This window comes from Microtus pennsylvanicus, chromosome 15 (genome assembly GCF_037038515.1).
Source record: "Microtus pennsylvanicus isolate mMicPen1 chromosome 15, mMicPen1.hap1, whole genome shotgun sequence".
NCBI lineage: Eukaryota > Metazoa > Chordata > Mammalia > Rodentia > Cricetidae > Microtus > Microtus pennsylvanicus.
The window spans coordinates 68,381,506-68,405,252 of NC_134593.1; the positions used below are offsets into that span (position 1 = coordinate 68,381,506).

At 38.8% G+C, this 23,747-nt stretch overlaps 1 protein-coding gene across 2 annotated transcripts in view; it reads right to left on the reverse strand.

Annotated features, from left to right (window-relative positions):
- Uggt2 (UDP-glucose glycoprotein glucosyltransferase 2) overlaps positions 1-23,747 on the reverse strand; it is a 111,939-nt gene that overhangs the window by 56,189 nt on the left and 32,003 nt on the right. For both annotated transcript variants that reach the window (XM_075949167.1, XM_075949168.1), the window contains exons 11-22: positions 23,579-23,670; positions 20,360-20,510; positions 18,979-19,098; positions 18,122-18,207; positions 17,562-17,697; positions 12,857-12,988; positions 10,459-10,623; positions 9,638-9,761; positions 9,457-9,555; positions 4,824-4,915; positions 2,640-2,846; positions 1,461-1,592 (exon numbers count right to left, since the gene is read on the reverse strand). In XM_075949167.1, the coding sequence (XP_075805282.1) occupies positions 1,461-1,592; positions 2,640-2,846; positions 4,824-4,915; positions 9,457-9,555; positions 9,638-9,761; positions 10,459-10,623; positions 12,857-12,988; positions 17,562-17,697; positions 18,122-18,207; positions 18,979-19,098; positions 20,360-20,510; positions 23,579-23,670 (1,536 nt within the window). The remainder of the gene's footprint in view (positions 1-1,460; positions 1,593-2,639; positions 2,847-4,823; positions 4,916-9,456; positions 9,556-9,637; positions 9,762-10,458; positions 10,624-12,856; positions 12,989-17,561; positions 17,698-18,121; positions 18,208-18,978; positions 19,099-20,359; positions 20,511-23,578; positions 23,671-23,747) is intronic.

Genomic DNA, 23,747 nt, shown 5'->3' on the forward strand with positions numbered 1-23,747 from the left:
TTGCTGAGGGAGGCAGAGGTAGGAGGATCACCAGTTCGAGGCCAGTCTGAGTCAGAGCTGGTTATGAGTCTTTAAAAAAAAGGCTATTTTATTTGTATTTATATGTATGTGTGTGGGTACCTGCAGAGGGCAGAAGGGAGCACTGGATCCCCTGACCTGGTGGTTAGGAGTCACCCACGTGGGTGCTGGGAGCTAGAACACAATTGTGGAGAACAGAAATCACTACTAGCTGAGCTGTGTGTCCAATGCCAAAAGGTATGAGTCAAACAGAGGTAACCAGAGCTCAAAAAAAAAAAAAACATGGAAAGCTGCAAGAACACATTAAAACTTTTAAGATAATTTGATGTTTTGCCATATGGCACTTTAAGCCAGGTATCTGTCAAACATACTAGTTTATTTAATAAACTTTATGAACAGATTCTAATTTTTTACCTAAGTAGCTGGTAAGAAGTAGAATCACACTATTGTTCTCAAAACACTGATGAGTACGCATCATCTACTTACTGTGTATTTGTTAACAGACCTGCCGCATGTTGGGAGAGAAAAAGCATGCTATATACGCCAGATGGCTCATGGTAAAGGCAAAGGCTGGAAACCCGACAACCTGAGCTCAACGCTGAAGATACACATGAAGGAAGGAGAAGTACCTGACGATTATCTCTCTCTGACCTTCACACAGATGATACAAATATACACAAATATCAAAATAAAAATGTCATATAAAATCACAGATGGAATTATAATCATGCTTTTAAGAGAAACAGAAACATCTCTTGTAGAAAAAAAGGAGTTATTAGAGTTCATGTTCACAGCGCTATGAGAATGACTGGAGCTTTTTTCTTTTCTTTTTTCTTTTTTGATTTTTCGAGACAGGGTTTCTCTGTAGCTTTGGAGCCTGGCCTGGAACTAGCTCTGTAGACCAGTCTTGTCTCGAACTCACAGAGATCCACCTGCCTCTGCCTCCCGAGTACTGGGATTAAAGGTGTGCACCACCACCACCTGGCTCGAGTATGTTCTTCTATAGCTTGTAAAAGACGGCTAATATGTGACAATCTAGATATGCATATTCAGATTCACAAAACTAGCTGTCATGTGACGTAAGAATTTCAGAGAAAGGTGCTGAAGAAAACGAGGTAATATGCTTTGTACCCCGACCACAACACTGATGTCTAAAGAGGTAATGGTGGTTGTTACAAGGAAACGTGCTATAAGAACAGAGGAAGCTGGGTGCACAGAGAACACTCTGCTTTCCACAGCTGCCGGCAGGGTGACGTAATCACAGCTACTGGCTGGATGGTGCGATCACAGCTCGGGGAGGGGTAGTGGTAGTAGGTTCTGGCCCCATTTTATTTGCCCAGAGCTCTGACTAGGACGTAACACACGAGTGCATGTCACTATGTTGGGTCTCTGGTCACAGCACCAGTGTCCACTAAAAGGGAAACATTTCTTCTTTTACTTACTTTCCCATTGCTGACAATACCAATTTCGCCAGGTTGCAGTTTCAGTACATCCTGACAGAATAACTGGTGAGTTCGAAAAATATTTACTCCAATGGTGTTATATTTTTTCTCAAAAGCATTGTTATCCATCTCCTAAGGTACAAGTTAAAAATGAAAAAACAGGAAAAAACAAGTTAAATATGATGAAACTATTAAAAATGAATAAAATGATGAAGTAACAGTAAAAATTCATCTATATAAATCCCACATTATTAATAAAATTATGCAAATTATGATTAAAATATAATTTTCTTTTGAAACAGCATTTTAAAGAGATAATTTCTTATCAGACCATTCATAAAACCATTAAATCTTGTTATAAATGCACATAGTTATAAATTAGCAATTATTTGACCATTTAAGGGAGATTTGTAGAGCATCATAATGTTTGAGAACATAGTTATAAATTAGCAATTATTTGACCATTTAAGGGAGATTTGTAGAGCATCATAATGTTTGAGAACATCAGTTTAAGTAAAATTTAACCATAAAAAGTTAATTACTTATTAAATTCTGAACTCAGTATCTCTCATGTTTGATGCTCTTAAATAGGAGTGTTTTTGATAGAAATACTGCATCTTACCTGAGTGTACAAATCACAGAAGGCCAATATAATAACTGTATTTAAACAATGCAGTATTTAAAATAATTCCTCTCAAAAAATTATAAGGCTATTCATAGACAATCAACCAGAAAAAGGTTTTATATAGCTTCATACTGAGGTACACTTTTCCCTATCAGTACTTTACCGACTTTAAAATATATACAATTCATCTTGGTGTGTTCTATTGGAGTACAATTATTAAGAGGCCTTCGGTCTGAAATTTTAGCAAGTCCCCACGCACTCCTATGAAGATAGAGATGTTCCATTGCACCATTCAATATGGTAACCATGGCACTTGAAATTAGCACTTGAAATATGGCTATCATAAAAAACAAAATTCACCTTCTAAGTATATAATAGCCATACCTAACCTGTGCTGCAGTCTGCGGCCAGAACACCTAGACACTGTCTACAGACAGAACCCTTAGACACTGTCTACAGCCAGGACCCTTAGACACTGTCTGCAGCCAGGACCCCTAGACACTGTCTACAGCCAGGACCCCTAGACACCGTCTACACACAATTATTTTACTGACCATAGTAAGAAATGTTTTAATTTTGCCTCCAGAATAAACTGCTTCAGCAGTTTCTTCTTTTGCCAGTTTTCTGAGAAATCTTCTCAAAATGCTGTTTTTATGTGTTAGAAAAGCTGCCAAAATTCCTCTAGAAATGACTGTGTTTTCTTCATTTATCTTTGATGTGGGATTATAGATGATCCCCAACCGACTATGAGCACTTGTTTCCTGCAAAACACATTGCCAGTTTAGAAGATCAGTACAGTACTGGAGCCACCCTGGTATAGTTGAACAGGCTTATTGGCCGTCAAGTTTTTGTCCTCATCTTGTACCTGTTCTACTTTTTGACTTCCTATGACAATTATAACAAATGAGTAGTTACCACCACAACAGCCAGAGAGGCAATCACTTAGTAACTATCCATTTCTTCTTTTATATAAATATTCTTTGGTAAAAAAAATATTTAGTCACTCTGTGAGTGTATAAAAGAATACATAAAGTATATAAAACATAGATGCAGAATTCAATTCTGCATAAACATAAACGACTTAAGGTCAAGAAACTGAGCACTACCAGTAATCCAGACAGCGCTCCTCTCTTCAGTTATCACACACCCTCCCTTTCCCTAAAACCACCATTACAGCCATTTATAACAGTCTCTTCATTTCTTAGTCCCTTTATTTCTAACACTAGACACTTAACCTTCTTCAGATTTCATGTGAGTTAACATAGAATGTGACATTTGGTCCTCTCTCACCAATCAATGCAATGAGAGATTCACCAATACTATTACTGTGTCTACCTACCTACCTAAGTTCACATCAATAAAAACACTAAACTGGAAGTCCTAATATATGTACACAGATGGAAGACTTATGCGGGCCCTGTCCATTAATGGCCCCAGTCTCTGTGAGTTCATAGAAGTTTTGCTCATGTCGAAACTTTTGAGACTATTTCATAATTGAACTGTATTTTTGCACTTATCTTTTTACCTCCTATTCTAGAGACAGCCACCATGTTGTGAGCACATTTAAGCAACACAAAATCCAGGTTTATATGGGAACAGAATAAAGCATTTGGCCCGTTTGCCGATCGGCAGTAAGTGCCATCTAAGCAGGATGGTATTTAGTTCCTGCCAAGAGTTCAGCTGGTGAAGCTCAAGATGAATCTTCATGAGAGGCCTAATCTATAACCTCTTACCTAAGATGCTCCTGAACCAGTCAACCACAGAAACAGGTGAAATCAATCACTGTTTTAAGTCATTTTAAAAAATAATTTTCTATATAGCAATAAACTTACAATGAGCTAATATAAAAATGTCATAAAACATTTTGACTTGTTTCCTAATTTTTAAATATAGATAATATATGCTCCCTTAGAAATACAGACATTCATTTAAAAAGTACCCTGAAAGGCAGCTATGCTCACCATTATACCACCAAGGCAGGGAAGGCAGGACCACGAGGGGTCCCTCTGAGACAGTGTGCCTGAGCTAATGGGAGCTCACCAAATCCAGCTGAACTGGGACTGAAGGAGCATTGGGATCAAACTGGACCCTCTGAATGTGGCTGACAATTCCAGCAGACTGAGAAGCCAATGATAATGGCACTGGGATTTGTCTCTACTGCATGTACTGGCTTTTTGGGATCCAATGCTTTTTGGATGCATAGCTTCCTAAGCCTGGATGGACTGGGGAGGGCCTTGGACTTCCCACAGGGCAGGATACCCTGCCCTCTCTTAGGAATGGAAGGGAAGAGGGAGAGGAGGGAGCTAGAGGGAAGTGGGAGGAGGGGAGGAAGTGGAAACTTTGGTATCATTTATAAAGTAACAAAAAATAATCTGCTGAAAAAAAGTACCCTGAAATACAGAAACCACTCCTTCTAATAACTGACTTACAATTACTCAAAAAAGAAAAATTTAAAGTTAATATAGCTTGCCGTAGTTTTGGTAAGACAAATTGACTAAGTTTTCTTAATCTGGGAGAGAAAGTACTAACTAGTTATGTGATAGAGACTGCCATCACACTTTGTTCTAGTAAACACACTTTGAGCTCCCTGGAGACAGGCAGGCTTTCTCCACACTCCCCAGTTTAAAGTGGAGCGTATTGCGCCAATTCCTGACCTGGTCTCCTGGATGCTGTGTGTTTAACATGGAGGGGATGACAACTGAGAGAGGGTTCTTCACCTAGGAAGAGTATCCACTCACCGTGTGCTCTAGTGCAGAAAACAGCAGTTTTCTCCCAGACGGTACATCAAAATCAGCAACAATCCACAGAGTGACTGCAGATAGTACATTATCTGAAATTTTCAAATAGTCAAGTAAAATTAATTTTTTCCAAAAGCAAACTAAAAGGAAAAGACATTTTCTAGTTAGAAAACCCCACAAAATAGCCATCTTGGAGTCAATCAAAAACAGTGTTTTGAACTCTCTTGCTGTTGGATTATGTTACTACACACATTTCATATATATGTACGCACATGCGCTATCTGGAGACAGTCACGGGAATGGCCACCAGGAGAGACAGCTGTCTTATGTTTTTCATGGTTCCGGGGCTATAAGGTGAAACTGTTTCTGGTATACGATTGGTTTGTTTGTTTGGGGGGCAGCGTTTGTCTATTTGTTTATACACATGAAGACTTTCAGTGAATATAGAAAATGGCAAAAGTGATTTCCAGTTATCATTATTTAATCCCCACGTGTAGACAGAGTATCTGGAACCCAGAGGCAGAAACAGCTTGTCATGTGTGTGTGCAGGCACACGTTTGTTTGTGAGTGCACGTCTACACGCATGTATAATCGTCAGGCTCTTTCCGAGACAGAGGCTCTCTCTGGCATAGAAATCACCAATTAGACAAGGCTGCTTAGCCAGGAGCCTCTGGATCTCCTCACAGAGCTGGGATGAGACAATAGTGGGTTCTTGGGATACAATTCAAGTCCTCATGCTTGCTTTGAGAACACAGTGGACTGAGCTTTTGCTAAACTCCATTTTCAACTCTGACGCCATAGATAAAGGATTATAATTCACCCAGCATCAGTACATAGCACACAAAATGGTACTTCTAGGGCTGCCAGTGCGACCCACAGAAAACAATGTTTTTTCAGACTAGGTGACTAATTCAAAACAATTATTAAAAACAAAAACCTGAGGTCCTAAAAGCTGAATATATTTGAAGCTACAATTATTATCACACTAAACACTATTTATAATAAAATAACTTTAGAAATAAGAGAGAAAAAATGTGTTAAAAAGGATGACAGTCACCAAGATCCTCCCTGACCCCCTGTGTTCTAATCTCTTGCAGCCACCAAGATCCTCCCTGACCCCCCTGTGTTCTAATCTCTTGCAGCCACCAAGATCCTCCCTGACCCCCCTGTGTTCTAATCTCTTGCAGCCACCAAGATCCTCCCTGACCCCCTGTGTTCTAATCTCTTGCAGCCACCAAGATCCTCCCTGACCCCCCTGTGTTCTAATCTCTTGCAGCCACCAGAAGCCTAGGCCAACAGTGAGATCCTCACCTCCTCTTTAAGGAAGGAAGTTAGAAGAATTCTGATTCTGCCTGAACATCTCACAGTTCCTAAGCCCAGAGTATTTCAACTGTAAAATCCTCAAAATCATAGTTTCTTATTTATGATAAAGGTAGATATGATAAAATTTCAGCTAATATTCCTTTAATTTGGAAGAGATTTAATTAGGCACTTTAGGCTAATTTGCATAATTCCCAGAGACTTCTAGTCTCTGCCTCTTAGTCTTCATTTGACCCAGCCAAGGTCCCAGGCTGCTACCACTAGGATGGGAACACACTATGTTTTATATGTTGGATTTCTTAAAAGAGGTGAAATTTTAATTCAATCTCCAGAATTTTAAAACCTTGTTTGTCTTTTGCTTTAACCTTTCAGAACCTCATTCCTTGCAACGCAAGGTCACTCTAATTGTTCGACCACCACCACTCACACGTTACAACCCAGGCAGTCTTCAACCATTGCTTCCTTACTCACTCTCATGGAAGAGAAACATCTCTGCGGCTTGTTTCACCTGCTATCAGTCCTGGCAGTCTTTCACTAGAAACCTCAGCTTCTCCTGGCAAACCGAGCTTTCCTCCCGCGTTCCTCACAGCTCTCCTCCATCCTTCCTGTCAATCACTGTTCCTGCTTGTCAGCTCCCAATATCTAGAAAAAGTTCTTATACTGGATCCTCGTGGGCACCGAGACAGAGACTGAGAAGCATTCCATACCAGGCAACCCATAGCCACAACACACTCCAATTAACAAGTCCAGATATTGACACCTAGACTTACAATCATCCTAGGGCCCAGCAACCCTACCACAGCAGGCCCTGAGTACTTCCAGTACAGTGGATCCTCAGGAAAATGGGAATCCATCCACCTCAAGAGTCAGCAGCACCACTGTTGGACATGACCCAACTAATGCTTCCTGCTATCATCACATGGATGCTTGCCAAACACGCTCACTGCTGCTCTATTCATAATATCTAAACAGCAAAGCAACCTAGATGTCCCTCAATAGACAAATGAATAAAGAAAATGTGGTATAGTCATACAATGGAATATAACACAGCCATTAAAAATGAAATCTGCAACCTGAAGGTAAATAGAAAAAAGAAAATCACCCCCAGTGAGTCAACGCAGAACCAGAAAGAGAAATATGGCATGCACTCACTTCTGTGTGGTTGTTCTCCACAAATCCTACTGCTGAATTAACTCAGTGAACATGGAGAGGTCAAGCTGGTGCCCACTGAGCCTTCACCTATAGACTTGTCAGGGCTCTAGAAGTACCTGTGCATCATCAAAAGGGAGATGAGCACCAGCTCAGCCACACATCCAGGGATCTACAATGATGAGCTGTATGCAAGACGTGCTAGTAAAATAATGGCACAAAGCTTGTGGGGATAACCAACCAATATACGATTGGATTCAAGTTCCACCCTGTGAACTGGAACTCTTCCTGGATACTGTTTGGATGGCCAAGAGCCTGAGAACAGATGCGTCAGTGCTATTAATGTTCTTTTCAAGAAATTTAGAAATAAAATGCCTCTGAATAACATTCTTCTATATTCACAAATCACTGTTTTGCTCAACTATCATCAGAGACATTTCCTCCTGCAATACTATGGGAACTAACACAGAGACCCACCACCAGATATTAGGCAGACAGTGAGAGGCCTTGGAGCACTTCATCTGAAATGGGGTGTGTCCATCAAACCCCTCCCGTCTGGGATCAATGAGCCTATAGAAAAGGAGATGAAAAGATTACAAGAGCAGAAGGGATGAAGAACTCCAGCAAGGCCTATAACACAGCAGGACCAATGCACATTTGAACTCATGGAGACCGAGTCAGCATGCCCTGGGCCTGCATGGGTCCCGTCCTCACGATGTCCTACAGCTGAGAATAGAAGTGGACATGCTATCTCTAATTGATAGCCACCCATAGAGAGAAGTTAGTTTCTCCCAGTGGACGCTCACTGAGTACAGACACCACTTTTAAGGTCAGGCAGTAGATGGTCAACATAAAGAGAACTCAATTGTAGTTTTAGAGATCTTCTTCTTCTTCTTCTTCTTCTTCTTCTTCTTCTTCTTCTTCTTCTTCTTCTTCTTCTTCTTCTTCTTCTTCTTCTTCTTCTCCTTCTCCTTCTCCTTCTCCTTCTCCTTCTCCTCCTCCTCCTCCTCCTCCTCCTCCTCCTCCTCCTCCTCCTCCTCCTCCTCCTCCTCCTCCTTCCTCCTCCTCTTTCTCCTCCTTCCTCCTCCTCTTTCTCCTCCTCCTCCTCCTCTTTCTTCCTCCTCCTCTTTCTCCTCATCCTCCTCCTTCTTCCTCCTTCTCCTCCTTTTTTCTTTTTTTTGGTCTCATAATGCTTTGTCTGGGCATCATTTTTTCCTTTCCCCTTATCCTAAAGAGCTTTCGCGTATGTATTACGGTTCCTGATTTGGTGTTTTTAACCCTCCTGTGTGTGCTAATATATGTGTCTCTGAATCCATATGTGCTTCTTGGGATTTTTCTTTGGTTCTTTGTTTTTCATGTTTGCTTTGTCCTATTGACGCTTGTCTGTTTTTATTTTATATTCTTTTCCTTTCCTTTTTTTTTCATCTTTTAAAAGTTGCCTGTTTGTTTTCTAATGAGAAAGATGAAGAAAAGATGAGGGTTTGGTTTGGATGGGTGGGGAAGACCTGGGAAGAGTTGAGGGAGGGGAAATCATGATCAGAATATATTGTATGGAAAAGTCCATCTCAATTAAAATAAAAAGAGGGGAAAAACAAACAAACAAACAAAAAACCAAATAAATAAACTTCAGAGTAGAGCAGACCATGCAAACCTAACCTAAGCAATTCTATTCACTCAGCTGCACACTAACAAACCTGGGCCGCAGACCTCTCTCTTCGCTCCTTCCTCTGAATGCCTTACTATCTTAGTCTCTCTTTTCCATCTCTGATCCCCAACTTCAGCAAGACATAAAGGTTTTGTTGAATTATAAAGTAGAAATCCTATAATCTCCTCTAATATAGAGATTGCATTTTTATTCATGGACTCACTAATATAGCTTTAAATAGGTTGCATTACTTTTTTTAAATGGTAAAAATGGGCTAATATACTTTTCTAAAAAAAAAATTAAGAGACCACAAATGAACTTCTGCTACATAAATGATTAATGAGGCTAAGAGGGACGTTTCCCTATTTTAAAAATCGTTAAATTCTAATAAATTATAAACTGACAAATTGAAATCCCCTTATTAAAAATAGAAACACAGTACATTTATTTTGCAAGTGCCTTTCTACAGTTATGTTTTTATTACTTTAGAAATAAATTACAGAAAAATGCGCTCATTACCTTCTTGGGTTAAGTACTGCAGGCTTTTTGCAATCACAGCACTCTTATCTTGTGAATCCAAGAAAGAGAAAGTGGAGAAATCTTCAATGTCAGCAGTTACTGAAATAACAGATGTTTAATAACAAATTACTGAAACAGTCACGATAAGCATTTGTAGGACAGTACAAGAATGGCTCTTTACCTGATGAAGATAATAAATTAAGGTACTGTGGTTTACTGTGTAAAATCAAAGAATTCAAACGGGGTACAACATTATTCTTATCCATCAGGAAATCAACTGTATTGATTTCATCATTTAATGTTCCCTAAAATAGAAAAAAATCACTTTATTAAGATGGGCAACTTATATGCACATTGCTGTTATGCAATTCATGTAAATATACATAATTTCAAATAAATTTTAAAAGCATGTAATTTAGGGTTACTATAATAAGCTTTCTTATACAATTATAAACATTCTAATCTATATTTATGTACTCATATATAATTTAATTATTAATTATTAAATGATCAGGCTTAAAATTTTTATATTACATATGTCATTAAAATATTCTTTTTAAAAATATATTTATTTATTTATTATGTATACAATATTCTGTGTGTATGCCTGCAGGCCAGAAGAGGGCACCGGACCCCATTACAGATGGCTGTGAGCCACCATGTGGTTGCTGGGAATTGAACTCAGAACCTTTGGAAGAGCAGGTAATGCTCTTAACCTCTGAGCCATCTCTCCAGCCCCTGTGATTAAAATATTCAATATAAGAACTGGAGAGCTGGCTCAACAGTTAAGAGCACTGGCTGCTCTTCCAGAGGACCTGGGTTAGATTCCCAGCACCCACACAGCAGCTGACAGCTGTCTATAGCTCAGTTCCAGGAGATCTAGCACCCTCTCTCACACACATGTATTCAGGAAAAACACCAATGCACATAAGATAAATAAATATTTAAATTTTTCAGTATAATTACAAATATCCATGTGCATCCCTATCAATGCACACCCACCATAAACACATCTCTTTGCAGAGACACAAAGGCGTCCGTCATTTTCTCCAGGACAGCCCCTCTCAGATCTTCAGGACTCATCTCTTTGAGGTCAAAGGGTTCACCATTATAAAGAGCTTGAGGCAAAGGACCTAGGCCAGTCATATTGTAAAAGCTTGTTCCCGCCTGTTTAGTAAAGATACCAAATGTCAAATAAAATAGAGCTATTTGAAAGACAGAAATGGTGATATATTTTTATGTTATATAAAAACCTCTAAATTTTGTTATTTATAACTTTGTATGCAAAAGAAAGCTATCTACCCACATACAGCAAGAATAAGAAAGAGTTTTCTGTCAAGGTCTAGCTTGTGAATATTTTAGGCTTTGTCAAACTTTTATCTCTGCTGCAAGGAACTCTTGTTAGCAGGAGACTCACAGATGCTTCATGAGCTGTCCCAAAAGTTATTTACAGAAGCAGGCAGGGATGATTCTGCTGATCTTTGATGTTCAACATAACATTTACTTAAAACCAAAACATTTATTTACGGTACAAACTATTTTCATTATTATTATTAATTTATTTGATAAACACTTCTTGATTCAGTCCATGAGAATTACATCACCCACACTGTAAATATATCTGAATGCTGTTTCTCAAGAAGTTCACCGAATACTTACAAATTAAAGCAAGGTTCCCAGGGCTCCACAAAGGGGTCATTTAACAAGTCTGAGCATGAAGAGGAAGGGGCAGTGAAGGCTCCTGTTAGACAAGGACACAGAAGCCTGAAAGGTGACAAGTGAGATTCCCAGGAAGACAGAATGGAGAAAGGCAGCCGAGTGAAGGGACAGCAGGGACCAGCTAGAAGGGAACTGAGAATCTGGCATTAGGTGGCGGCAGTAAACAGCAGCTGTGAAAGGCCGGGTACTGTCTGCTCTGGTCACAGAGCTTTACTCAGAAGTCAGCTCACAGCGGTCCTCAGTGCTTGCATCCCACCTTCTGAACAAGCCATTCACCCGACAGTCGGCACTAAGGCTTCGGGTTGAACCAACATCTCACATGGAGTCTAAGAAACTAAGGACAAAGTAAGCATTCCTTTTCTGATATAGGATCAGAAGTGTTTAGATTTTGGAATAGACTCTATCATAATTTTTACTCAAGACATAAATGTTGAATCATGATGTTTTTGAATTCCAAACTAAGTGGAGATTCCGAGTGGGGATATCCAGCCCATAGCAGTAGTCTGCCGCTCTGCGCAAGCGGGGAAAGACCCCGAGTGAAGTCAATCCCCATGTCAAATGGCTGCCATAGTTTACGACTTCAACCGTACCCAAATCTGTGTGACCGAGTCTGAGATCTTAACCACAGCGCTGTCTTATGCCTGCACTTCCTGGACATCTGCTGTATGAAATGCTGATGAATGCATGTAAATAACATATGAGTACCATCTTACATGAACTTCTAGTGTGACATGACACGAGCAGTTCTATCTAAACGAAGTTCAGTGACACGTGTATGGCCGTACTCTTTATTTTAAGGAGGACAAACAGCAGCACTGGAAACTGAGCTGGGATCCACTGCAGTGGGATGAGACCAGAACGGTGAAGCAGGTGAGGACAGTTGTCAGGGATGGTTCCACGCAGAACTGACACAACTTGAAGGCCGTTTGGGAGGAGGTAAAGCAAACAAAAAGCCCAGGGTGCCTACCACGCTTCCAGCAGAGCAGCTCTGCCAGAGCAGTGCCACATCTGCTCTGTGCGCGCGTGCGTGGGTGTGCATACATGTGTTTGTGTGTTATGGGTGCATGCATGAACACGGGCGCATGGGAGTGGAGATCAGAAGCTAATGCTGGGTATCTCATCTCAATTTGAGCAGGGGTCTCTCACTGAACTGAAGCTCATCCATTTGGCTGGACTGGTCAGCTAGTTAACCCCAGGGCCCTGCCTGCCGCTCTTCATTCCCGGGCATGTGCTGCATTCTCAGTTTCTCATTTCTCAATACAAGATCAGGGGTTGGAACTCGGGCTGGCACAGCAGACACATCACCACCAGCCCTCCCAGCCCTGATGCATGTGTGCTGACTTTTAAAGACACTCCTGCTGGAAACACAGGTCTGCTTTTCCCTCCAATGCACAGCTTCTAATTAAGCAACCTATGTTTTCCAATTATTAATTACTAAAGATAAACAAGTGACATAATTCCACACTTAATGCCTAGATGTCTCTTTTGACCTACAGATACATATTTTCAATGTATCATTTCACATATCTGTAAGTTCACAGGCATCTCACATACTGGACATGAAAAGCTAAAATCGGGATGGTGAAATGACTCAGCAGTTAGGAGCACTAGCTGCTCTTCCAGAGGTCCTGCGGCGCTGCCCTGTGCCTGGCACTGCCCTTCACACAGCGTCCAGTCTTACCGCTCTTCTTCTGTCGTATTTGGAATGGGTTCCCAAAATATCCAAAATGTCGGCATTAGGGCATTTATTTTGGAGAACACTCTTCACGTCATCCACAGCGAGCACACGATGACCCTTCACTTTCTGGAACATCTGTGGAAGCAGAGACATATTTATTTTTTACAGCAATAAGTTTTCTTTCTCTAAGAATATAACTGTATTTGCAAAATAGAGAACATGTTTTGTAAATTCTTTCAGTCTGTTGATTTGAAGCAGGGTGACAGGTACCCCAGGCTGGCCTCAAGTTCACCACATGGCCAAAGATGACCTAGAACTGATGCCCTCTTCCTCCCTAGTGCTGTGACACAGGCATGTATCGGATCTCGTTTCTGCAGCTAGGGGTCAAGCCTGGGGCTCCATGTACAGTAGGCAAGTACTCCATTAGCTACAATTGCCTGTGGCTTAATTCTAAGGATACTCTATCTGCACATTATATACAGGTAAACAGATCACTTACATCACACATTATATTTTCCTAAATATTTAAAATAGTGTATAAATTTAAAAGTGAAAACATTGTAGTTCAATCAAATTACACTATAATAGTTTTATTAAAATGTATTTGCAAAATATTTTAAATATTTTAGAACTGCTTCATTTTCACTTGTGATTGGTCTTCAGTAAACACCTTATGACTAGATACTCGCTTATCTTTTACTGCTCTCAAGTGTTAGATGCACACCTGTGCACACCTTATGACTAGATACTCGCTTATCTTTACTGCTCTCAAGTGTTAGATGCGCACCTGTGCACACCTTATGACTAGATACTCGCTTATCTTTACTGCTCTCAAGTGTTAGATGCATACCTGCTCACCTCTGTTTTACTCATCTCCCCCTTTAAAAAGGGTGTGTGGTGTAGACATGTATGTGCAAGTATGTACCTCTGTGGGTGGGCTTGCTGGAGTGTGCACATGCGGAGGTCAGAGACAAACTTGAAATGTCTCCCTTTTGCTCTTCACACTGAATCTTGTCTAGGCTGGCAATCAGTGAGCCCCTGGGGTCTTCTTGCCATAGTCCCACTACAAGCAATGAGGTTACAGAGGGCACTGACAAATATAGCTTCTTTGTGGGTATTGGGATATGAACTCAGCCATCTCTCCAGCTCTCATGTCTCCTTAGTAAGATGCTGTTATTGAGTTTATGGGGGAAGAACTTAAAGTTGTGTGGGTAGGAGGGGGAGAGGATCTGGAAGGACTTGGGGAGGGGGAAGAATATGATTAAAATATATTTAAATTATTTTAAATAATAAAAATATAGTTAAAAGGTTTCTGATCCTGTTTGATGGTTCAGATGCAGTTCTAGGCATGAAAGCCTTGGTTTTAAGTGTAATGTAGTTTTATAAAATTAGAGCATTATTCTGAGTATATGAGTTATGGTAAACATTCAAATGCAAGTGATGGACATAAACTATGATAGACACATTAATTTCTAATATAAAATGATTATATAATAGGTCCAGTATTGGTAAGGTCCTTACTTTCTCAGCAATGTTTTATTTATTTTTATTCTTTTTATTAAGCTTTATATTTTTCTCCACTCTGCATCCTTCCTCTCCCCTCCTCTTCTACCCTTTCCCATGGTCCCCATGCTCACCATGCTCCCAATTTACTCAGGAGATCTTGTCTTTTCCAACTTCCCATGTAGATGAGAACTATATATGTCTCTCTTAGGGTCCTCTTTGTTGTCTAGGTTATCTCAGACTGTGAAATGTAGCCTGGTTTTTCTTTGTTTTACATCTAAAAGCTACTTATGAGTGAGTACATATGGTATTTGTCTTTCTGGGTCTGGATTACCTTACTCAATATGATGTTTTCCAGATCTATCCATTTGCCTACAAATTTCAAGGTGTCATTGTTTTTTTATTCTGCTGTGTAGTACTCAATTGTGTATATGTACCACATTTTCCTTATCTATTCTTTAGTCGAGTGGCATTTAGGTTGTTTCCAGGTTCTGGCTATGACAAACAATGCTGCTATGAACACAGTTGAACACATGTCCTTGAGGTATTATTGAGCATCCTTTGGGTATATACCCAATAGTAGTATTGCTGGGTCTTGAGGAAGGTTGTTTCCTAATTTTCTGAGAAACTGCCATACTGATATCCAAAGGGGCTGTACCAGTTTGCATTCCCACCAGCAATGGAGGAGTGTTCCTTTTTCCCCACATCCTCTCCAGCATAAATTGTCATCAGTGGTTTTGGACTTGGCCATTCTTAGGGGTGTAAGATGGAATCTCAGAGTTGTTTTGATTTGCATTTCTCTGATGGCTAAGGATGTTGAGTATTTCCTTAAGTGTCTTTCAGCCATTTTAGATTCATCTGTTGAACGCTGTTTAGATTTGTACCCCATTTTTACTGAATTATTTGTTATTTTGATGTCCAATTTCTTGAGTTCTTTATATATTTTGGAGATCAGACCTCTGTCTGATGTGGGATTGGTGAAGATCTTTTCCCATTCTGTAGGCTGTAGTTTTGTCTTGTTGACCGTGTCCTTTGTTTTACAGAAGCTTTTCAGTTTCAGGAGGTCCCATTTATTGTTTCTCTCAGTTGTCTATGCTACTGGGGTTAAATTTAGGAAGTGGTCTTCTGTGCCAATACGTTCAAGTGTACTTCCCACTTTCTCTTCTATGAGGTCCAGTGTGGCTGGCTTTATATTGAGATATTTGATCCATTTGGACTTGAGTTTTGTTCATGGTGAGAGATATGAATCTATTTTCATTCTTCTACATGTTGATATCCAGTTATGCCAGCACCATTTGTTAAAGATGCTTTCTTTATTCCATTTGATATTTTTTTGCTTCTTTGTCAAAATCAGGTGTTCGAAGGTGTGTGGATTAATATCTGGATCTTTGATTCGGTTCCATTGATCTTTCTGTCTGGTTTTATGCCAATACCAGGCTGTTTTCAGTATTGTAACTCTGTAGTAGAGTCTGAAGTCAGTGATGTGATTCCTCCAGAAGTTCTTTTATTGTACAGGATTGTTTTGGCTATCCTGGGTTTTTGCATTTCCATATGAAGTTGAGTACCATTCTTTCCAGGTTTGTGAAGAATTTTGCTGGGCATTGCTTTGAATCTGTAGATTGATTTTGGTACGATTGCCATTCTTACTTTGTTAATTCTACCTACCCCAAAGCAAGAAAGATCTTTCCACTTTCTGGTGTCTTCTTCAATTTCTTTCTTCAAAGATTTAAAGTTCTTGTCATACAAGTCTTCCACTTATTTGGTTAGAGTTACTCCAAGATATTTAATGATACTTTTAGCTATTGTGAAGGGTGATGTTTCTCTGATTTCTTTCCCAGCCCATTTATCATCTGTGTAAAAAGGAGAGCTACTGAATTTTTGAGTTAATCTTGTATCCTTCTCAGTGATGTTTTAATGATATGGATTTTTAAACAAGGTTTTATAACAATTTGAGACTTTTTTTAACAATTTATTTCCAGACTCAGTATAAATTTTGTTTCAGTTTTTAAATCAACATGAATCCTTGTAGAAAAATATAGATGGATATTAGTCAAAGTGCAAGTGAATTTCACCAAGTCTCTCATAAAACCTTATAACAACCAATAAAAATTAAGATAGGGTGTATTATTAACACACATTACATAGCACTATCTTTCAGAGAAAACTTTCCCTAATGGGATATTTAATAGTCACTTTCACTTTAATTATTTTCCATGATGATCAGTGTGCTACTACAAAGTCTTAGACAACACTAAATTCAGTACAAAGCAGCATAGGATCAAGGCTAGACACGTGAGCAGTCTCCAGTCCATACTAAAGATGAGCAGTCTCCAGTCCATACTAAACACGTGAACAGTCTACAGTCCATACTAAACACGTGAGCAGTCTACACACTGTACTAAACACGTGAGCAATCTATAGTTCATACTAAACACGCGAGCAGTCTACACACCGTACTAAGTGATTCACAACTCTATACACAAGACATGCTCATTTGCCATTGCCCCTTAGTCGGGTGGTTGTCAATTTCTGTCTTCTATTTGTAGCATCTTTACAGACTCAGAATTATCTTTCAGGCAGCTTGCTGTCACTCAGAGATCTCATCCTTTGAAACTGTTGAGGAAGTGTATATTATACATGTGACCATTCAGAGCAGTGGTTCTCAACCTGTGTGTTGTGACTCATTTAGGTGTCACATATCAGATGCCCTGCATATCAGACATGTAAATTATGTTACATGCATTATATGTTAATGTATTATGTTTGCATTAGCAAAATTTCAGTTCTGAAGTAGCAAAAAAAATAATAATTGTATGCCTGGGTCCTAATGAGGAACTGCATTAAAGGTCACAGTGTTAGGAAGGTTGAGAATCGCTGCTTTAGAGTGTCTTTAATTATCGCATAATGATTTTATTCAAGCATAGCTCAGGAATCCCCAAAAACCATTTCTGTTAAGTTTTCTCTAAATTCAGGCATATACAATTTAAATTTCTTACAGGGTTAGATTAACCTACGTAAATTGATATACTCAGGTAGAGGCTCAGTTGCCAGCTTATACAATTGGGACAATGGGACAATCTCACTGTTGCAGAATCAAATTGATCTGTACTAACTTCCAGAAACATTTTCATATATTTCAAACTATATAATACTAAATACAGTGGCACAGGAAGATACTCAGGAAAGCGTTTGGGCATGAGCTCACGTGGATCATGGAGGTGAATGCTTCTGATGTGCCATGCCTTTCTTCAATGTAGTTGAAAGCTCGCCAGAGAGCGACCCCAGCATCTACTGTTCCATCAACTTCATTTTCCGTGTTAAGAATGAACACAAAACCAATCCTGGAAAAAGTGGATCAATACGTAATGTTACAACTATCTCTTGGCTAACAACAGATTACCACTTAAAATATTATACTGTAACCTTTACATGGGGAAATATATTAGATACAGAAAGGGGAATATTTGAAAAGGTTGATTATAATGCCTGTTCACCCAAACCTCACAGCTATTATAGTCCTGCCAATGTTAATCGCCCTCTAGAGGCACGACTAGATATCCAGAGTGATCGTGTTTTTCCCCCAGGGGGGCAGCGGATGAGAACTGTTCAGCTTCCATCAACAGACTCTATCATACAGGCATCACATACTTCATAACCAAGCCCTGTTCCCAGTGCGAGAGTGCTCATCTAAGGGCCACATCCACTGCCTCTGCACACAGCATAAGCAGTATGAGATTTACTTAAATAATATCAATTTACAATTACCTAAGAGGAATTTCATTATAATAAAAAAATTCTGCCAAACTTATAAAATCCAAGGTGTATTCTTGAGCAGGATCAATAAACAGAACCTAGAATAATGAACATAATAATTATTATAATACTTTAAAATGTCTGTGAAATTTAAATGTACTCTAATTTCTTTAATTTAAAGCATGAAATTTAAATGTTAAGATTTCAAAAATTTCTACCTTGAATAATAAGAATTTCACGATTTAGAAGATTTATCATAGTTACATATCAAATATAATATTACATCGAATCTTAGAAAGACTAAAGGTCCTCTTGCTGCACCCACAATATAATGTGTACACCTTCTACAAACTAAAAGATCTCAGTTCACATCTTCATTGGCACGAATATGCCTGTTTCCTGACAAGTCTTACAGAAAATAAAGTAGACTTCCTAGGCAAAAAACCAAACACATAAAACACTGCATAGTCTTAGGTGTTTCTCTACACACTTCAAAATTCCAAAAGTTTGTTTGAATACTTAGAATTGCAATAATGAACCAATGAACATTTATGAAAAATGTATTTATCTATTTTTCCTGACTGCTAAACTTTAAATTTAGCACCAAGTTAATTTCTTTGAGATAATATACAAATATTATTATAAAACTACATGAGAGCTGAATAATAATGAGACTGGGTAGGGAGAGAAAGTGACTACAACTCATTCTATCCAGGTATGAAATGGTTAAAGAATCCTGGCTTCTGTCCACCAGCTCAGATGACCCTCCAAACTGCTGTCCCAGGGAAGCACTTCCTTACACCTGACATGCCTACAGTCAACTGCAAGGAAATCAATAATGGATATAACAAGTAAAATCCCAAACTCACCAAATTATGAAAATTACGCCTTATGGACGGAACTGTTCCATGTAATACTGGTTTTAGAAATTCCCACACACTTGCAGGCCATGTACTGTACAAACCATCAGTTTCTAAGTTGTTAATCCACTAGAAAAGAACCCAGAAACCAGTTAAAGCTACATTATTAGTTATGTCACTTTAAAATATAGGATTTTTTTTTACTGTATTAAATTGGAGGTGAAGACATACATAGATTTTTAAACTTTATTTTTAGTTACGTGTATTGGCTGGTGTGTGATGGTGGGGGAGGTGTGTGTAGGTATGGATGCCTGCTGAGGCTGGAGCAGTTTATCCTTTCTTCATGGTTTAGAAGACTTCTAAGTTAACACAACAGACAATATAGACGGAGAAACAATTGTGTCACCTTCGATGGTAGTTACAACAGCTAGAGAGAACAGCAAAGTAGTAAGGCTTGAACAACACAATAAGCCACCAAAAAGAATCTTTAACCCAACACGCCAGGATATACATTCTTACAAGTATACCTGAGGTGTTCTATAGGACAGATATATGATATCACATGTAAAAAAGAAGTCTTAGTAAATTTACAATTCTGAAATGATACATCCATGCAATTTCACAATGAACTGAACTTAAAATTAGCAAGAAAATTTCAGAAACATCACAAATATGTAGAAAGTAAACAACATAATCTTAAATAGAGAAGACGGAAACAGACGCAGTCATCCAGTAACTATAGGCTGTGATCAAGTAGGACTGCTCCACAAGTGAAACTTATTTTCACATATGGAAACCCATGCACTACATCATATCATTATGGGAGAACTATAATAATCTTAACAGATTTCTAAAAACATTGACAACATTACTTTTTCTTTTTCTTTTTTTTTTTGTTCTATGGTAGTTTTTATTTTTTTTTCTTTATTTTTTTTCCAATTTATTTATTTATTAAGGATTTCTGCCTCCTCCCCGCAACCGCCTCCTTCATTAAGAAAACCAGAGGGTTATTTATATATGAACCTATGTTAACAAGTGGTGATCTCGGGTCAATTATTCAACTTTCACTCTGAGCCACAGGGAAAGTGGCGCAGTGTAATTTCAAAGCTAGAGACAGGCCACAAAAGTAAAGATCTATGCAAGGGCAAGAAAGCAAAGCCAGAAGAGAAGAGACACAGAAGGAATGAAACATGGTGAAGAACAGACCTGACGAAGGGTCACTGAGGTTGAGAGGTAACAACAAAGACTCAGATGCCACATCTGTGAACCACACAACTAAGTACATCAAACTGACCAATAACCCAGAAGAACATAGATTGGTTTTATGCTAAAAATTTCAATGCTTAAAAACTTCAAAGGTTTTAGCACAAGAAATAACACGAGCACTTACCACTATTGAAGAATGCCGAATATCTAAGACATAGTCGTGCTTCCAAACGGGTGAATTTAATTTTAAGAATTTGCTCATGTCTTCCTCACTGAGGCCAAGGTTTTTAAGGCCGCTCATCAGCTTTCCTTCTGATTTGAGAATATCTAAAATGCTTCACGTACAAAGAAGAAACAATTTAATTTGTCAAAATTTTTAAGAAATCTAAAGTTTGACAATTTTGTTTTCATTTGTGGTATATACATGTTCATGTGTATAGATGTATATGTATATGCATGAGTGTGGAAGACAAGTCTTCCTAATTATTTAAATATTAATTAATAAATATTTAGATTTATTCCAATCATTTGAATATTTTAAATTTAATTTCAACATTTTGAAATTTAATGTTAAATTTAAGTTCAACAAATATTTGAGTTCCATGTTGTAAGAGCTATTATTTGCAGAAGGTTCAGTGGTTGATAAACAAGCTAAAATAAGTTGCCTGCGGAGAATTTGAAGTCTAGTGAATAGTTAGTGCTGAGACACTAATTACAACACAGTATCATTGTAAAGCCACAGAGTGCAGTGCTTTGACGCTTTGTGGCTCCAGAGACTTCACGCTTGTAGGTATACAGTGTTTGTAGAGCTGAACAAAATTAAATCAGATAACCATTAAGATATACAAAATCTCCCCCAAAGCCATAGACTAACAAAAACTCCAGTACCAAGCATGAGAAAGCTCCTTTTAAACAATTAGTCAGGTAGTCCAAGTGACTGTCAAGAACAACAGAGTTTACTGAGGTAGCCTTGGTTGCCTCTCAGAGCCGGAGGGCGGGCCCTACTGCTGAAGACACTACATGTGCTCAGGATATACCACCCACATGACTCTGGCTGAATCCGACCTGAGAGCCTCTTTCCTGTGGTCTTAGCCTCCATGGTGACAATGGAGGGAAGCAATTGCATAGTGTTACCCAGATGCAGCTCTTGTGAGCCGCTCATCCCAGAAGAGATGGAGAACAGCAGAAAACCACACTGGACACAGTGCAGAGATCAAAGGATAATGGGAGCGCAGCACCAAAGGATACGTCTACATCGCAGCTCCTGCATCTGTGGATCATGGAACATCTTGAAAGTGTGGGCAGAAAGACTTTAAGAGTCAGTACATAGGGAAGTGTGCTGTGAAACAGTCTCTCCCAGAAATGTCTGTATAAACAAGACCAGTGCATAGGAATACCAATGGGCATTTTAAGGAGTAAGAGGTAAAACTTTACAGGGTTTCATCTACAGACAAAGATCTGTGGGAAACAAATTACAACTGAGAGAAGATTAATTAGCTTCTCTCCATCAGCCAATGAAGGTTGATCAGTCCTGAAACCACACACACACACAAACAACCAAAACAAACTGAGCATGATGTATTTGCATATTTGCACACACATAAACACACATAAATATATAAAACAATAATGATAAAAGATAAGCAGTCATTGACTTGAGGAGGGAGTTATGAGAGTCAGGGGAGGGAGCTACAGGGGTGAGGTTGGAGGAGGAAAGTGAGGAGGAAAAGGGATGAAATTCTCTTTCACTTAAAAATATATTTAAAAAAGAAAAAGTTCTACAAAAAGGAACAAAGGAAGATAAAACTATTGGGTCATAGTAATTCCTCATTTTCCACTCAAAGAGAAAATTGTGAAGTTGATAGTAGTCTCTCCCTTCCATGTCTCTGTAACTGGGCATTTTCCTTTCTCCGTTTTCTCCTCTCTCCCCTTCCTGTTCTTATTCAAATACTCCTTTATACTGACTTTATTGTGCATCCTGTATTGACCTTAAAAGTTCTCATTTCTCCACACAATTTCTGCATCACCTTTAAGTGAACCATGGTAGCTACAACCTGTAATCACACCGCTAAGAGAATTATGACATACGTAGGTCACTAATTACCGGGGAAGAGTCAGTATTCAGAATTCCTGAAGAACCTCCAGTATTTCTAAATGTTTCTACTCTGGAGCTTTCCCAGACACTGTCCTAGAAAACACTCTGAAATCTATATGCCACCTCCCTGTCTTCTTTAACCATGTTCACTGTCCTGGGCACAGATACAACTTTTGTCCCTCCTAAGTTTACAGATCAAGGCCTGCATCTTTCTATATTTCTATAGCATTTAGTTTATATATTTTATGCTATTAGGTCCAAGACTTTAAGTATTATAGAGAAAAGTCATATTTACAATAAAATTCTAAGACAGACAGTCCAAATGGTCTCTCTCTTTCTCTCTCTCCTTCTCTTTTTCACACACACACACACACACACACACACACACACACACACACACACACACACGGAGTGGGTAGGTGGGTGGCCTAGAAAAAGATCTGTATTTTCCTATGCTGTTAATAAAATGCATCTGAAACATTTTACAAATTTTTAAATTTCAGTTAAATAATAGCACACTCTTTGATTTAAAATTGAATGACTGAATTAATGTGCTACATAAATTTATAAGTTCCAGGCATCAACTTTTAAGAATAGTTTTATGCTTCTCTGGTAAGAATAACAGAAATCCCGTCTACTACCCTTTTGTCTGACCCATGACTTTAACTTACAGGTGAGTGGCCACTGTAGTGAAGGACTTCCTAATTCTACCTCAGATTACTTTTGGTTACTAATTCTGTTTGCCTCAAGAAACTGATGGTGCCCAACATTCTATCTGTTCAGTGCAATCTGGAAGAACACCCCTGTTAAACATTGACCCTGTGCTAAATGAAAGGCAGTCTAGATAAGGACACAGTAAGTTTACCAGTCACCCGATCACCAAGATCTCTCCAGGTCTGAATTTGAGGACAACATGCATGACTACATTTTAGAAGAACTAAAAACACTGCATGTAAGAGAAAGGGGCAGAGAGGAGGGAGAGCAGGTACCAAGAAACGTTAAGGAAAACGTGTACAGCAGAATGCGGGACTACAGTGGACAACAACTTACTGTATATTTCAAAACACAAAGAGACGAGGAGTTTAATGTTCTGAATATGAATAAATTATGCTTGAGGTGACAGAAATGCTAATCATTATATGTACATATCAAAATACCACATTTTAACCATAAATGTGTACAATTCTGTGTCAAAATATGTGTTATATTTAAGTCATTTGCTTTTTCATTTTGACAAATGCTGTGTTCAGGAAACACATCATTTATCTTTATACAAATCATAATTTAGATTTAAAATGTAACACTTACCTAAAAGGATCATAAACATCCACGTCAATAAGAAGGCCATTTATAAATAGACGAGCATCACCTGGCTTAATGTCAAATCTGTCTCGTAGGTCCTTGGAAGAAAGCAAAGTAACAGCTAGCCAACAATAGTGATCAATATTTCAGCCCAACTACAATACATAGATGTACA